This window comes from Hibiscus syriacus, unplaced genomic scaffold, assembly GCF_006381635.1.
Source record: "Hibiscus syriacus cultivar Baekdansim isolate YM2019G1 unplaced genomic scaffold, ASM638163v2 tig00013738_pilon, whole genome shotgun sequence".
NCBI classification, from domain to species: domain Eukaryota; kingdom Viridiplantae; phylum Streptophyta; class Magnoliopsida; order Malvales; family Malvaceae; genus Hibiscus; species Hibiscus syriacus.
The window spans coordinates 616,315-634,157 of NW_024062308.1; the positions used below are offsets into that span (position 1 = coordinate 616,315).

The following is a 17,843-nucleotide window of genomic DNA, read 5'->3' on the forward strand; positions in this document are numbered from 1 at the left end:
CTCGTCCTCCACGTTCACTCCAAAATTATGTTCTTAGTTAAGTTAAGCTTCCACCCCACCAACAATTCAAAAATCAACAAAACCCTTCTAACATTCAACAAATCATGAATTGATGCCTTACTGAAAATTATTAGATCATCCGCGAATTGTAAATGGGATAACTTGAAAGAGCTATCAAGAGAACCTAGCTCGAAACCCGAAAACAACCCCTTTTCCACTACTTTTGCCAACAATAAATGTAACAACTCCCCTCCCAAATTAAACAACATCGGAGATAACGAACAATCCTGCCTTAGTCCTCTTAAAGGTTTATTTCTCTCCGTTGGATTCCCGTTTACTAGGACTGAAATGAAAGCCGTTGACACACATTTATAAATCCAAGAGCACCATCTAACACCAAACCCCATTTTGCTCATTAATTTCATCAAAATCTCCCAATCCACCGAATCATAAGCTCTCTTAAAATCCACCTTGAAAACGACTCCCTTCAATCCTTTCTTCCTCCTGTAGTCAATACTTTCATTTGCAATAAAAGAGCAGTCCATAATGTGTCTCCTCGGGATAAAAGCAAATTGGGAGAGACTTATAACTTCGTTAATGCATAGGCTCAACCTCCTTGCTAGAACCTTAGATAGGATCTTATAAAACCCCCCAACAAGGCTAATAGGCCTAAAATCTTCTAATGCCTCCAGATTCACCTTTTTAGGAATAAGAGAAATGTAAGAGTGATTAATCTCCTCATCCCATTCCTTCCCCTCATAAAAATCCTTAAAAAACAGCAGCATTACTTGTTTCAAACTAGGCCAGAATTTCTTAAAAACCCTAAGTTTAACCCATCAGGTCCAGGCGATTGTTGTTGTCCGAATTGGCAATTACATCCCATATTTCCTCTTCAAAAAATGGCTTTTCAAGAGCCAAACTATGATCAGTCGAAAGTTTTAGAAAATCCAAGTCCAACTCTTCGGCCTCCAGAGTATTTTTTTTGCGTGAACAGATCCTTATAGAAATCCACCACTGATGCTTTTATCCTACTTGGATCTGAGATGATTTCACTCCCCAATTTGAGGGACTTAATACCATTCCTCCTACCTCTGCCTCCTGCACATTGATGGAAAAACCTTGTATTCTTATCCCCTTCCAAATTTCGATTTTTGAAACCAGATAGACTCTTCAATTTTATAAAGGTCCCGCAATTGTTTTTTTGCCTCTACTAGTTGCTTCATAGACACCCCAAGTAAGTCTTGCTGCAAATCAATCTCTAACTTCTGAATTTCTTTTTCCAAACTGCTAATTTTTCCAGGAAATTCTAAGTAGCCCTTATTTGACCAACTCTTAACAGCTTTCTGTACCCCTTTTAGGACGCTGGAAAATGAGGACTCTACAATAATTCCTCTTATTGCCACAAATCTGTTGTGAATTACCTCTTCCTGAACAACACAATCATTTTCATTCCACAAAGTAATAAAGCCTCCAGCAGAACCTTCAGCTGAAGATACTGTCGAACTAGTCAGAAATTTGCCTCCCAATTTTCTCAATAATGAAGGACTCACTGATTCCAATTTCGATTCTTGGATAAAAAATATTGAAGGCTTCTTTTCTTCAACACACCTCCTTACCGCTCTAGCTTTAACCCTCCTACCTAGACCTCAAATATTTCAAGACAAAATTTTCCAATTAGACATCTATTCGTTTTGTTCCCTGAGCAAACGAGTTTTTTCAGAATAATGTATCACAACATGTAGAGAGCTCAAGATATTCACTGGCCGACCTGTTGGAAGGTTTATTGAAATACGATCCATCCGAACGTCTCACTGCACATCAAGCTCTAAATCATTCCTTTTTTAGGTACCCAATTTAGCTAGAAAGAGTAAATTAATAGTTTTGTAGAGCTTGGATATATTTATGGGAGACAAATGACAAATGCCCGAAAATTTGAGATGCCCTCTTGTATAAATTTTTGGTATAATTATTAGTATTTGATTCATTGACCGATCAGTCTGAATTTACAAAAGTCCATTACGGAGATGATATTTTCAATCCAGTTTGTTCCTTTCACAATCTAGTAAAAAAGAATTCTAGTTTTCATCCTTTACTCAATTTCTCGGTACTATTTCTGAATTTCCTATGTCCGTCAAAGAGAAGGTCGACCCCTAACTACTATATGTCAAAAGAGTTTTGTACCCTTATTCCCCAATTACACTTAAAGCACTGAACTATCAGTGCATGCAACGTCCTATCCTTCATTTGGCTTTAAGGATAGGACAGGCTTTCAGTTAGGTCCCTGGCTTTCTGCCTTGTGTAGATGCGTATCCACAATTGAAGAAGGAAGCTGACTCAACGAACTCAATGTCCTCCGAAATCCATAATTAATTCATTCTTAAGATATTACATTATTTGCTTCAAGCTTATTTTTAAATTGTAGAGTAATAGCAGAAAGAAGAAAAATGTCGAACTTATAATCAGATTTATTTTGGGGGTGGGGGGATGTTAAAATAGGACTTGAACCCCATGCCCTCTTATGGAGGCCAGAACTCTGGCTAAACTTGCACCACTAGGCCATCGTGGCGATCAATTGTTCATTCATTACAATTTAAAATAAAAATATTGCAAAAAAGAGAAAGTTCTTAGAGTTACAATCGATTATTCGAATAGAAAAAATGTCAGAATTGGGATTTGTTCCCACGCCCTCTATCGAAGATCAGGACTCGAATCTGGCGCCTTAGACCACTCGGCCATCCTGAGGTGTTCAACAGTGATGAAGTAAATATATGAATAACTTAAAGAAAATGAAACATCTTATTCTGACAAATGTGAAGGAGGATGGAGTGGGGGATGATAGTTGCGATGCCTGAGATGAGAAATAGAGAGGATACCAAAGACTAATGGTGCACAGTAAGAAAATTGACCAAGGTCTAAGGCGGTGATGTTAGAATATGTTATACTTCGAATTAACCATGCATGGTTCTCATAAATTACATCCAAAAACCAATATGGACAATGCTTTCTGCTTTACAAACTAAGCTTGAAGAACAAAAACTCAACAATCTGCATATCTGCTGACTTGGTTCATTCTTAAACTGCCATTTTACATAATACTCATTGGGGTTTTGTAGCAATTCCATTGAAAAATAACTACAACTATACAAATACATTATTAAGGAAAAACACAAAAGCCAGAAAGGGCAGGCAGACAAATGCCCAGTAACTGGCATTTTAACAGTTATCGTAACAAATTAAATAAATAACTCAGCTATGTTAGAGAACCTACTATTACTTAGAAGCTCAAACAGAAAGACCTATGCATTTTTTTACAGGTATTCGAAGATTAAACGATTAAAGCAGTAATGATAACTAAGAAGATGAAGATAAACAACCAATGTAATTAGATTCAACAAGTCTTGCCTTGTTACTTCTATACCCTCATAAATAGCACGATCATGTTCATCTGCATGATTATAAACCCATCATAAGTTGATATTTTGCTTTTGATGAAAACAAATGCTACCAAACTAGACTAAGAACAAAATAAGATCAGATCAATAGTAAGATTCAACTACACCTGATTGACCATCTTAATCCTTACACTGTGTTAGACAAAAAGGAAAATGGAGAGGGAGTGAAAAGGGTGAAAAATGGAGGGGATCTTAGGATGGAAGGATATGTCTCCTTCATCCTGTTAAGTGAGCATGAAGGAATATAGAGGGTAAAAAGGTAGCTAGAAGTTGTAAACAAAATTGTTAATTAAGTTGGAAATAGTGTTTTCATGCCACAATTGGAGGGACTAGATTTTTAATAATGCAAAAGAAGAAGAAAAATTTACACTTACAAATATTTTCTAAAAGAAAATGTCAGAAGTGGGCTGAATCCACGCACTCTTTCAAAGGCCAGAATTCGAGTCTGGAGCCTTAGACCACTCGGCCATCCTGACTTGTAGCGAATCATTCATTCACAGTTAGGTTATGATACAAAATAATGTAAAAGAAGAAAAACAATTGCGTTTTAGATTATAATCGAATTTTAAAAAAAAATTATCAGAAGTGGGATTTGAACCCACGCCCTCTTTCGAAGACCAGAACTTGAGTCTGGCGCCTTAGACCACTCGGCCATCCTGACTTGTGTTGTATCATTCATTCACAGTTATATTATTATATAAAATAATATAAAGAAAAAGACTAAATTATTATCAGATTTTCTAAAGGAAAATGTCAGATGTTGGATTTGAACCCACGCCCTCTTTCGAAGACCAGAACTTCGAGTTTGGCGCCACAGACTCGGCCATCCTGACTTTTGCGAAAAACGAGGCACTAAATGTATCTATAACTCAAGAATGAAAACACAATAAGCTTAATGGTTCATAGAAGGAACTAAAAAGGCAATCAGAAACTAGTCAGGCAGCAAATATCATGGGGTCTCAGACTCTATTTCAGAGTTGGAAAGTAAAATTACTATTTTGGAAGTTAAGGCACAAGGTGATAGTCTTTCTACTCAGGAATGGGATCAGTTGATGAGGTTTAGAAAGAATCTTTGGAGGCTGCATAGGATTGAAGAAAGCATTTTGTTTAAGAAATCAAGATCGAGATGGATCAAAGATGGGGATAGAAATACGAGATTCTTTGAATAGGAATAAAATCAATGTCATTTCTAGCTTGAAGATAAATGGGAAGGTAGTTTCGGATCCTCAAATGATTAAGTCCCATATTTCTAATTATTTCAGGACAGCATATAATTCCAAATCAACTATGGAAGTGGAGGATTTATGTTTGGATTTTCCAAATTGTCAGTGGATCAATCTTCACGCCTTGAGGAGCACTTTTCAGAGATGGAAGTGTGGCAAGCTATTGCATCCTTTGACAGTGCAAAAGCTCCTGGTCCGGACGGTTTCACAATGGGTTTTTTCAAGAAATGTTGGCTCAGTTTGAAGGAGCACTTACTGAAATTCTTTTAAGATTTCCATTGTGGAAGGGATTGGGAGCATGGGGTCAATCATGCTTTTATTATCCTAATTCCGAAGAAGTTAAATCCGGAGTGTTTAGATGACTTCAGACCAATTAGTCTTGTTGGTAGTTTATATAAAATTCTCTCCAAAGTCTTATCTAAGAGACTCAGTTGTTGTGTTAATGATATTATTAGTCCTTCCCAGTTTGCTTTTATTCCGGGCAGGCAGTTGATGGATTGTGATTTCCTTGCCAATGAAGGTATAGATTATTGGAGAAAAAAAGAGCTTGAAGGGGTTGTTCTCAAAGTTGATTTTCGTAGAGCTTATAACACTGTCGAATGGTCAATCTTATTCAGAGCTATGTCAGAGATGGGCTTTGGTGAAAGATGGTGTTTGTGGATATCACAGTGTCTTTCTTCAGCTTCAATTTTGGTTCTTGTTAACGGGTCCCCCTCAGAAGAATTTCCAATGGCAAAAGGCCTAAGACAAGGCTACAGTCTTTCTCCGCTTTTGTTTAATATAGTAGGTGAGCTGCTTCATTTGATGTTGTCTAAAGAAGTTGATCTGGGTCTTTTTAATGGATTCGTTATCGGAAAGTTTGAAAATCCTTTTCGGTAATCTCATCTCATCTCCAGTTTGTCGATGATCTCATTATTTTATGTCAAGCTTCCCTTACACAGATTAAAAATGTCATAAGAGTTTTGAGGATATTCAGTCTAATGGCGAGGTTACATCTAAATCTTGCGAAGAGTAAACTTTTTGGTGTTAATGTCGAATAGTCCATCTTAAATGATTGGGCATTGGCCGTAGGTTGTTTAGTTGGTTCTTTTCCCACAGAATATTTGGGCCTCCCTCTCGATGCTAAAAGGAATTCTGAAATCCTATGGGATCTGGTCATTAAGAATTTTAACTTGAAACTTGCTAGGTGGAAATCTTCACGTCTTTCCTTGGCAGGCATGTCAGTACTTCTGAAATCGGTGTTATCCTCCTTGCCTATTTTTTTCCTTTCAATTTTTTAAAATGCCTAGCAAAATTGGCTAGAAATTAAACTCTTTGATGGCCAATTTGCTTTGGGGAGATGCTGAGGAGAAGAAGCAGATTCATTGGGTGAAATGGAGTACAGTTTGTCAGCCTTTAAATCATGGTGGGCTTGGAGTTCTGGATCTGAATCTTACCAATCAGGCTCTACTGGAAAAATGGGTGTGGAAGTAGGGATGGCAAAAAAATCCGAACCCAAAGGGAAAACCGAAAACCGAATTAAACGGGGACGGGGAAAAACCGTTTATGCTAAACGAGGACGGGGACGGGTTTGGTAATCCCTGCCCCGATTACCCAACCCGATACCCGGCCCGATAAATATTAAAAATAATTATTAATATATATATATATATATTATAAAAATTTAATTTAAATTAAAAAATATATATAATTTATATATTTAATTTAAATATATATATACCCAATCCGATACCTGTTTAAATAACCATTTATGCTAAATGGGGATACCCGTTTCCCCACGGTTTTCTCCGATTACCCGATGGGGATCCCCGTTTAAATCCTTGCGGTTTTTTAAGCGGGGATGGGTATGGTTTTTTAAACGGGGATGGGGGGACCAATACCCGGCTCGAACCCGGCCTGTTGCCATCCCTATGTGGAAGTTTGCCAATAAGAACTTGTTATGGAAAATAATGTTGTGCAGTAAGCATAAGGTCAGTTGCAACACCATGTCTATTTCCAAGGTTTTTTCTCCTCAAGCATCATGGATTTTGAGAGGTATTGCTAATAACTACCTGAAGAATGATTCGGAGGGAGAGAGCCTAAGATCGAATTCGAAGTTGCAAGTGGGTAATGGTATGTCCATCTTTTTTTTGGACAGATGTTTGGATTGATAACACACCTCTTAAAAATCTGTTTCCTAGGATTTTTGCTCTTTCTCCAAACAAATTGGGTAAGGTAGCTGAGTTCGGTTGTTTTGAGTCGAATGGTTGGGTGTGGAACATACAAACTAGGAGAAATTTGTGTGATTGAGAATTGGACCAATGGGTGGATTTGTTGTTTAAATTGAATAGTATAAATTTGACCGATTCAATGGAAGATTTCCTATCTTGGTCTGCAAGTGGTGATGGATTGTTCTCAGTTAAATCTTGTAGAAGGGCCCTTAATGAGTCCTCTGGGAATAATTATTTGTGGAAGAAATGGGTGTAGTTGGGTCTAGCTCCTCCTCGTGTTGAATCTTTCCTTTGGCAGTTATTTCATCATAAAGTGGCAGTCAGAGTAGAGTTGATTAAGAGGGGGGTGCCCATTGGTGGTGATATTCTCTGTCTGCTTTGTAGGCAGCATGAGAAATCAGTGCAACATCTTTTTATTTCATGTTCTGTCACTTGGGAACTCTAGAATAAGATTATCATCTTTTGGGATTTATCTGTAGTTCTGCCCAAGGATCCTCCTTCCCTCCTTAGCTCGTGGTCCGAATTGAGGGTGCATTCGATGATTTGGAAGTTTATTCCGGGTTTTTTTGTCCATTTGGAAAGCTAGGAATGCAATTGTTTTTGGCAGTGCCTCACTGGACAGGATATCTCTTTTCTTCATAGTTAGATTTAGGTTATCTAAGTGGTTTCTAGCCAAGTTTCCTCATGTTCTTATCCAGGAGGATGTGCTGATTGGAGATCCCTCCCTCGCAGATAGTGTCTCTGTTCCTAAATCTAAGAGTTGTCTTGTGCTTTGCTGGCTACCCCCACAACTGGATTTTCTTAAGATGAACGTTAATGGAGTTATAAGGTTTGACGGGTTGGTCGGAGGAATAGGTGGTATTTTAAGAGATTGGAATTGTTGCACTCTAATGACTTTTTCGGAAAGTATTGGTCAAGGGCCCCCTCCAGTTGCTGAATTAAAAGCTATTAAAAGAGGCATTGAAATTTTTCTTTCTTTAGTTTGGGTTTCTGTTGGTAGGTTGATTGTTGAAAGTGATTGTAAGTCGACAATAGAGTGGATTCAGTCTCCATCTTTGGCTCCTGTCTTTTTTAATTCTCTTGTTAAAGAGATTTTCTCTTTTTTATGATAAGGTGTCTTTAGTAAAGTGGATTCCAAGGGCTTGTAATTGTGAGGCAGATAGTTTAGCAAAGGAAGGTATTGGGTGATTGTTTGGTTTTGGTTTTAGGCTGTTTTATTCGTTTTTGTAGTTTCTGCTTTCTGGTGTAATTGTTAAATCTTATGTAATGTTGTTATATTAATAAATTAAGACACTCTTTTCCTCCTTCCGCTGGTTGGTTCTTTCTTTCGGGAAAGGAACCACTATGAGGGAGGTTTTTAATGAGGCCTCCTATTTCTATAAAAAAAAAAAGCATCATGTAGATCATGGGAATTGTGTAGGCCAAGTAATTGAGACTTTTCTAGGTAGTGCAACCGTATCAATACTTCCCCCATGAAAACTCACTTGTCCTCAAGGAAAAATGAAGGATTTGTATTAACATTTCCATCTTCTTCATCACTGTTTATAAGCTCCAGCGAGGCGAAAGTACCTGCTTTTATCCTTAAAACATTTTAAAGAGGTATTATCTTAATGCTTTCTCTATTGATCACATAGCATCATAACGTGTTGACAAACAGTTAGTTTTTCTCCTTTCGCGACTGGGATGAGTAACAAGTCATTATTAATAGAAGCCTAGAAAGAATGATGCAAAACTATGCAACCTAGACCAAACAAGTTCCATGTAGTATCCATCAACCTCAAAAGAAAATGATATTTTTAAGAAAAAAAAATATACAACTACTTACAGGTGCATACAGGTTATTAGCCAAGTGTAAGATTTGAATGATTCTAATGACCGTTTAGATTCTTACAACATGATGATTAGTCTTTATCTGATGGTAAAACTACCCGTAGTCTTATAGAAAATTATGGTAGAGATGTTTTTCAGGGTTTTTTGTTCGTGTTCGAAAATATATCTTGGCCCATCTAGTTGGCAAAGCTTTCATGATGAATTTAAGCGTAAAGTGCTTTATATTGTGTCAGATACCACATTACTGTTCATAGTATCATGAATAAAATTGTACTCAAAAGTGGTTATGGAGCCTTACCCGGAGAGGAGTTTGAACTGAAAGCCTTTCCAACACAAAATTTTCAACGAACGTGTCTAACTTAGCATCTTCATTTCCATATACTATGTTTTCATGTCCAGACAATCGTAATGAGAGTTTTGAACTCCATGGTTGACCAGAATTGACACAAGCAACAAAAGTTGCAATATCAAGGTTATAACATAATTGATCACAGAGATGTTCCACACAAGATACCTGTCAAGAATATAAATTATAAAAATTGTATTTCTTATCTATAGAATATTCAACTATTACATCATGAAAGTTCAGAAACATGAATTACCTCATCTGATCGGTTTCCATAGAGAGTATATTCTTCCAGCTTAAACGCATGTGATTTACTTATTCAAAGAAATTGCATTAAGTTCCGCCTCAAAATTGTTTTACCAGATAGCAAATCCCAACCCATAGTAGCTACAAGGGGCCGAAGGCGAGGGAACAATACAAGAACCTAACCATATTTTTTAAAAGATGCATATAAGATTGACAAAATAAGAGATCAACACAAAAAAATGCCTGATATGTTTTGGGTCAGTGCATTGACTTGAACATAAAATAAGAAACTTACATTAGTTGCTTCTTCAATGTTCTCCCTTTTTATGGCAGACAAAGCTGTATTCATCACACACTCTAGTACATGTAACCCAGAAATGCGAGCATAATGGAACAAATCTCTCATGCAAGAACTTGATGCCATATTCAAGGGCCACTGATTGTTATTTAAATCTGCATTAGGTTTCAATTCCACTAAATACTTTTGAAAATGCTCAAGAGGTGGTGGAATTTGGTTGTTATCAAGAGATCTATGCATCTCAATCTTTTGAATAAGCAACTCGTCGTGAATAACCTGCAAGAAAGCACGGTAAAATACAAAGTGCGAACAAGGGAAGGATTTAACTAATAGTTTTAGATCTTTTTACTAGAACAACATTTACTTGTATTTGGAAGTTCAGTTAGTTTTAGCTTGACATTGACATCACAAGAACCCCAACCCCCCACTCCCAAAAAAATGAAATGCAATTACCAATTCTGATGTTCTCAAGGATTTTATTTAGTTAAGTAGTGAGAGTTAAAATTGTCACCAAACACGATGGTATGAAACTATCCAAACTATCATAAGGAATCTCCCAAGCAGACTTCAAATTAAGCAATCCAGCATGGTTCGTACTAAGAATTATAGGCAATATACTAGGATGTCACCAGTATGGAGTGTGGGGAACCATTAGAAGATAAAATAAGGTAATACCTGAATTATTTGAACAATATGCCTGCAATTTGATGACAAAGCTTCTTCATAAATCCGTAACAATTTTTCTTCTTGGGAACGCCTGGACTCTCCAAATATTTCCATTTCTGATAAAACCCTCTTGAGTAGATCTTTTAAGAGTGACTTATTAGAAATATCAAAGGAATGTAAATAAAAAAAACTAAGGATGGATGAAATTATGCCAATGCCAAAGACATGTCATTGAAACCAGAAAAGAAATGAATCTAGGGGACTACACGTAGAATCTACAAGAGAATGAATGAATGTCAAATACAGTCATTCAAATACAAGAGAATGAATGAAAAATAAAGTCATTCAAATCACCTAAGAGATCTAGGGAATAAAATTATTGAGCAGATAAAGCACACAAGGTTAATTTGCCAATAAACTTTGTCAGTAAAACCTTCATGAATTTACTTCCAGGAAAAAAGTTATTGAAGAACTCTAAGAAAATGTTTGCAGTAGTAGACAAAAGAATGCTTAAAAACATCTATAATTCCACTAAAAAAAAGATGAAACTCAATGTGGTATCTGCTCTGCCACAATGTATTCTTTAATTATATAAGATTGTATTTCTCTGGCATCTAACCATCTTCAGCATATATAAAATGGTTCTAGTACATCCAGTAGTAGTCACTCTAAATGTACTGACTTGGTTTAACTCCAATTAAAACAAAACTTGTTTCTGAAAGTGTGATTTCATCATGGAATATACAACAAGAAGAAAAGTGATTTTTTATTTAATTACATAGACAAGAATTTTATATATGATTTTCTTCTTTACACCCCCACCCTCTTCCCCTTTTCTATGTCTGTTTTCCACCCTTTGAATCACCTTAATAGTAAACTAACCTCTGATGGAATGACAAAAACAATGTTAAAGGTCTATGGTGGCAGATGAAACAGCCCGTTGGTTGGTTAAGTTGGTATTTAGCTTCAACCCCTTTTCCAAAGAAAATACCAGTGAAAAATTACTTGGGTAGTTCACATAGGACATCTTAAAAATTAAAATATCATAACCATCCTTTATACAAGATGCTAAAACCAAATTCCATGCCTAAAAGCTGCAGCTTAAACCAAGCCTGATAAGATTTAAAGTTGAGAAAGAATCTACAATATTTTTTTAAGGAGCGTTCAACACTGATCCTATCTATATAGTTGAGGCCAAACAGAAAAATAGTGAAGTTAATCAAGAGCCACACTGGATTACAACACTTCCTGAAACCAAAAGAAGTAGAACAAAGAACATACCTACCACAACCACAATTGGATAATTTGTTTTCTTCCCTATTTAATAATGACTAGATAAAATAAGCTAAGCATCTTGAAAGAGAAACATATTGCAGTGAAATTGTAAATTTCAAACTCATTTTATCAATAAATGCACTTACCGATACACAACCTCCTCGACTCCATGATCAAGGTGAAGAAAACGAATATGTGAAACTGCTCCTTCAATATCCCCATCCTTCGTAGATACCTTCATAGTATCCAGATGAGCCAACTGAACACTCTTTTGCATTAAACTAAGAACTCCCTTATGTTCCTCATCAAATGAATCCACTCTCACCTTCTCTCTTCGTACCATTATAGCCATCCCCAAATCAACATCGTCCAACCCTTTCAATTGCCTCTGAATATTCGTGCATAAGGCATCGAAAAGATCTGCATAATCCATGATCACCTTCCTCAAACAAACCAATTCTTCTTCCTCAATCAAAACCTTCTCCAAAACAGCCTTATCCTCCTCTCCACCACCATCATCACAACCATCCATGACTACATCCGGTCTCAATCTCCTCATTCCCAATTCCAAAAACCTATCTAAAACCCTAACACAATCTCCCAATTCACCATTTCCCTCTTTCAAATCCTCACTTCTATCCAACAACTCTGGTTTCTCTTCCTCAAAACCATCACTCTCACTTTCCTTCTTTTCAATATTATCCAAGTTAACATCTCTTCTCAGACTAGCCAATATCTTATCGATCAAAACTTGAACTAACAACAAAAATTCCGCTCGTATTCGCAATGTGTCGGGATCGAAGCTCCATATCGATGTCGGATTATTAAATTGCAAGAGTTCGAGAGTTGAAAGGTAGGTTAGTAGAGCTGGTGATGGACAAGAAGGTGACCAGGCAATGTTCTCGAACCGACCCGAGTTGGCAACGATCGTTTGAAGGATTGCTCGAGCAAGTTCACGGTCTTTGGTTCGTAGAGCGAGAATCGTGGCTCGTAACGGCTCGAGTTGTGCTAGGTGTAGATGGTTCGCGACTAGGCGCGAGAGCAGTTCAGTTTCTTTTTCCATAGAAAATGTGAAATGGAAACGAAGTATGTGTTTGGATTCTGTATATCTATTCCACAGAAAACTTGCGATTGACCTTGAGAACTTAATGCTGCATGAGTTGTATCTTTTCCAGGATTGAGAATTCGGTGATTGAATCCCGGGAAAACAGTTCAAGGAAGAAAACTGGAATCCAATTCAATATAGAGATTATTTATGGCCAACGAGACTTTGACGAGTTGACAAACGTCACAAACCTGGAACCTTGAATATTTATGCTCGGCTCCTACATTGGTTAAAATATGTTGAATTAAGGATACGTTTAGTTTTAGAAAATAGAAATGACCATCCAGCTCAGTTGGTAGAGTACAAGGTTTTTAATCTTGAGGTCGTAGGATCGAGTTCTACGGAAGGCATTTCATAATTCGGAAGTCTCTTACGGAAGCTGCTCTCAACTTGGTGTTGGGGTAGCCTACTATCTTACCTCCCCTTACCCTATATATATGGGAGAAAGGGACAGCAATTTTTTAGTTTTAGAAAATATAAATTTTTTTTATTTTTATAAAAAAATAATAAATATTGAAAAAACGTTTTTAGTTATAAAATTGAAAAATAATTATTAAAAGATAAAAATAAATAAAAATACGAAAACATAAAAAAATATAGTTTTTTGTATTTTTATTAAAATTATTTTGAAAATTCAAAAAAATATATATATAGATTTTTAACTTAACTTACATATATTTAAATCATAGGTAAATTATGTCAAATACCACTCATTTTTAAGTTCGGGCTCAAAAATGTCACTGACATTTTAATTTTGTCAATTTTAACACGGACATTTATGTTTCACTGTTATTTTACCACTCCGCCGTTAATCTGTTAACGGGACGATGACATGGCATCTTTGTTCCGTGACGGTGATGACGTGGCTCCCTCATCAAAACGACGTCGTTTTGATGCTCAAAAACTCAAAACGACGTCGTTTTGTTGATGAAAAAAATATTTTTCATGGGATTCGAAATGTAGACCCTTTAGAATCCAAAACTAAATACTCAAACACCAAACTAACTTAAGAACTTGGTATAATATTAACAAAACTATTCTTCTACTATGGAAACTGGAAACCACTATAAAACGCGGTGTTTCCGTCTTATAGTTTCTGCATTGCCATTGTTATTGTTCTTGCTCTTCTTCTAATTTTACTGGTAAATTTTTTTCCCTCATTCAGTGTATCCAAAGTGAAAAATCGGTTGCTTTTGAGTATGTGTTTGTGTTTTATTCTTTCGGAGATATACGTTTGTATGTTTGGTTGCTGAGAAAATGTTGGAAACGTTGAAAGGAAAAATGGTTTTCTTTAACTGTATTTGGGGTTTACAAAATAGTTGTGCATTTAATTTTTGATGCATAGTTTTCTCTATTAAAATTATAATGCTTTCTGCATTGCAGGAATTCAATTTCCCTGTGGATTGAACAGTTTAAGATCAAATACTAGTGTGTTTGTGCAGCAATGGTTCTTGGTTTGAATGCAAAGAACCGGAGAGGGCCGAAGGTTCGCGTTGAGTATCTAATCCAAATTCAGGAGATTAAACCCTGGCACCGTCACGGTCACTGAGATCACTTCGTTTCGTCCTGATTCAGTGGGAAAATGGTGAATGTAATTCGGGGTCTACCAAAACTGCTTCGCCCACACTCGGTTCGATTGTTGGCGAGGGAAAGATCGAGTTTAATGAGTCATTTACGTTAGCCGTGAATCTAGTGAGGGACATGTCTGTTAAATGCCGGGATGCTGATGTGTTTCATAAGAATTTCTTAGAATTTAACTTGTATGAACCTCGAAGGGAAAAGATCCAGTTGTTGGGACCGACATAGTGGATTTGGCCGAATATGGTGTTATCAAAGAGACGGTTGATGTTACTGTTTCGATGAACAGAAAAAGGAACTATAGTAGTAACACTCCTCAGCCAATCTTGTTCATTAAAATTGATCGAATTTACAAGGGTCATAATATTTCTTCATTGAGAGGCAGCCTGTCGAAGGAGCTACCACAGGACAGGAAAAGAAGTGAGTCTGTTTCTTCTCTCATGGAAGAAGAATATGCCGAAGAAACTGAGATTGCTTCATTCACTGATGATGATGTTTCCTCGCACTCCTCTCTGACCGTTTCTTCTTCAACGTTGCGTTACAGTTGCGTTCAACTGACCTTATTTATATTAGTTTTGTTATGATTATACTATGTTTTTAAGTTAGTTTGTTGGTTGGGTATTTAGTTTTGGATTCTAAAGGTCTACTGTTTGAATCCCATAAAAATATTTTTTCATCAACAAAACAATGTCATTTTGAGCTTTTTGAGCATTAAAACGGTCGTGTCAAAAACAACGTAATTTTGATGAGGGAGCCATGTTATCGCCATTACCTAACAAAGATGCCATCTCTTCGTCTCGTTAATGGATTAACGGCGAAGTGGTAAAATTACAGTGAAACATAAACGTATGTGTTAAAATTGATAAAATTGAAACGTCAGTGGCATTTTCGAGACCGAGCTTAAAGATGAGTGGTATTTGACGTAGTTTACCCTTAAATCATTCTAACAATAATTTTTTGATTTAATGATATCTAAAACCCTCAAACTTTTGTAAAAAATGCGATATGGTCCCTAAACTTTTTTATACTCAATGTAATCCTTAAATTAATTTTTTTAATCATCTAATTTTTTAGTATTTTTATATTTAATTTATTGAATATCTTAATAAACGATATATTTTATATTTTTAATTTAAATAAATTTTATTTTTAAAAAATTAATAAGTCCTCAAACTTTCTAAAATAATCAATTAGGTGCATCTATTACATCATTGTCCATAAAGTATTGTCACAACAGTATTGTGAATTATCACATTAATATTTTAGATTGTCGTGTAAGTTTGTGAATTTTCATTTAAGCCCGTGACAGAAAACATTTGATTCTGTTGTTCAAAGGGTTAGGTTAATATTTTTCTAAGTTTAACGATTGGTGAAAAATAATTCTACACTAATTATTTTTCTCAAAAGTTTGAGGGTCTGAGTTACCACTAAACATATTTTTTTTATATTAATGACACTTTTCTGTGCTATTACTTATAACAATGTTTTGTGTATTTTTAAAATTTAATTAATGTTTAATATGAATTAACAGTATATTCTTATTAAAAACTAAAATAAATTTTGTGTTATGAAATTTCTTATCAATTTTATTATTTTATTTTGTATAACTCATATGTTAAAATTAGGTAATGATTTTTAATAATTATAATCCAATTTAATTATTTAATAACTATTCATTTTATTTCTTTTTTAAAAAATTAGATACCAAAATTATTTTTAATATTTTAGTTTTGAATTCAAGTTTTCATTTATATTAACCAAACATGTTTTCCAATTTTCAAAAAATTGAAAATAAAAAATATTTTCTAAAAACAAAATAGAAAATATTTTCAAGAACCAAACGGACCCTAATTTTCCAAATGAAAATATGAAAAACGTATTTGATACTTAAGGGTGCATTTGGTAAAACTTTCTAAAGGTATTTTTAGTAAAAAAATTGTTTTAACTGTAAAATTAATACTAAACAATTAAAAAATAAAACAATTACTATGAAAACGGTGGTTTCAAACCAACCGTAAAAGTTAAGATTTCTATTTTTCATTTTCAATTTTACTTTTGGAAGGAAATTATAATTTTAAAATTACTAAAGTTATACTAAATTGGCCCTTGTTTGTTCACAATTACAATAATAATAAATATGAGTAATCAAATAAAAAAATAGGTTAAATTATACCATTGATCGTGAAGTGCAGTTAAATATTGTGGTATAATTACGCAATTAATTATTGTTATTTATTCATTCTCTCATTTTAATCATACTATTAATAAATTAAAATAAATATGAAAAATAAATCAAATAGTGGCACGCTGTCCCATTTAATTGGAGGATTGGATTTATTTATTTATTATTAAACAAAGAAATCATATTGGGGGGAGATTGATTTGAAACTAAGACACAAAAGAAACTAACCAATCACCAAACCACCAAGCCTAAGCCACTTCTTTGTTTCAAATTACAACTGTATCTATATATGTTATTGTCACTCTTTGATTTCAAGAAATTAAATCATGCAAAATTAAGATATATTTTAAGATTGATAACATCTTTTATCTTTATTTAAAAATATTTAAAATATATATTTTATTCTTCTTTAACTTATTAAATATATGTTAAAAATATTTTAAATTAGGAATAAAATAAAATATTTTTTAAATTTAAGATAAAAATAATATATATATATATATATATATTAAGTTAAGAATAAAATATTTGTTTTCAATTTAAAATAAAAAAATTACATTTTTAAATTATGATCAGAATAAAATATTTTTAAGTTAAAATAAGATTAAAATATTTTTAAGTTAAGATAAAAAATATTAAATAATTTAAAATAATAATATCATTTATTTAATAAATTAAGATAAAATATATACTTTCAAAAGTTAATATAATAAAAAAAATATTTTTAAAATTTTATTTGAGAATAAATTATATTTCTAAAATTAAATTAATAATAAAATAGATTTTCAATTAAGTTAAGAATAAAATATATTTAATAAATTTTGATAAAAAAATTAATAAAAAAATATTATGAATATAAGTTTTTATACATTAAAATAGGCTTAGTGGTTTGGTGATTGGTTGGATATCAATGTCTCATTGGATTGAATCCCTCTCCCTAATTTACATCTTTTTGTTTTCTTTCAACCAGAGGATGACACATATAATCCTCTAATTGGTGAAAAATAAATATATTTGATTAAAATAAAATAAATCTATTCTTCAAATTGAATGGTGATCGTCTGTAACACCCATTTCCAGTATATGTTTCCGTACACAAGTGACACATGACTTTTAAAAACATTTACCCATTTGTAAAACCCATAAAATTTTGTTTCGAAATTTAAAACCAAAACATTTTAGTACAACAATAAAACAGTCATTGAAACATATTACCAAAGCTATCGTTTTAAATACATTCCAAAGAATTTTTCTTAATTTCAATTACATGCCAGAAATTTTCAAAATAAACATGGTTGTCCTACTGTTACTGATGAGAGTCAACCTTAGATTGATGATAGCTACTGTTGCACTCCTTACTCGGCTAGTCTCTGCTTTTACCTACTCGTGAAATCAACACACGTTAAGTATTTACTTAGTGAGACATAATATT

At 34.2% G+C, this 17,843-nt stretch overlaps 1 protein-coding gene, 1 long non-coding RNA gene and 1 other non-coding gene across 3 annotated transcripts; all 3 read right to left on the reverse strand.

Moving 5' to 3' along the window:
- Nucleotides 1-4,029: 4,029 nt before the first annotated feature.
- On the reverse strand, nucleotides 4,030-4,113 carry TRNAL-CAA. The gene has a single exon. It is a non-coding gene; the product is annotated as a tRNA-Leu (tRNA).
- Nucleotides 4,114-9,016: 4,903 nt separating this feature from the next.
- On the reverse strand, nucleotides 9,017-9,847 carry LOC120206399. The gene is made up of 3 exons (XR_005524111.1): nucleotides 9,603-9,847; nucleotides 9,318-9,485; nucleotides 9,017-9,229 (listed from the first exon to the last, which is right to left on the reverse strand). It is a non-coding gene; the product is annotated as an uncharacterized LOC120206399 (long non-coding RNA).
- Nucleotides 9,848-10,089: 242 nt separating this feature from the next.
- Nucleotides 10,090-12,609, reverse strand: LOC120206367. The gene is made up of 3 exons (XM_039206041.1): nucleotides 11,693-12,609; nucleotides 10,281-10,425; nucleotides 10,090-10,170 (listed from the first exon to the last, which is right to left on the reverse strand). Exons 1-3 carry the CDS (start codon nucleotides 12,607-12,609, stop codon nucleotides 10,090-10,092), a joined length of 1,143 nt encoding a protein of 380 aa, XP_039061972.1.
- Between the last annotated feature and the right edge of the window lie 5,234 nt (nucleotides 12,610-17,843).

Excerpts from the sequence above, each read along its gene's own strand:
- LOC120206367 (XM_039206041.1), bottom strand. The coding sequence starts at position 12,609 with ATGGAAAAAGAAACTGAACTGCTCTCGCGCCTAGTCGCGAACCATCTA. Across the intron at positions 10,426-11,692 it reads GTCGAGGAGGTTGTGTATCG|GTCACTCTTAAAAGATCTAC; the intron begins GTAAGTGCATTT and ends TATTTCTAATAA. Across the intron at positions 10,171-10,280 it reads ATATTGTTCAAATAATTCAG|TCTGCTTGGGAGATTCCTTA; the intron begins GTATTACCTTAT and ends CTTAATTTGAAG.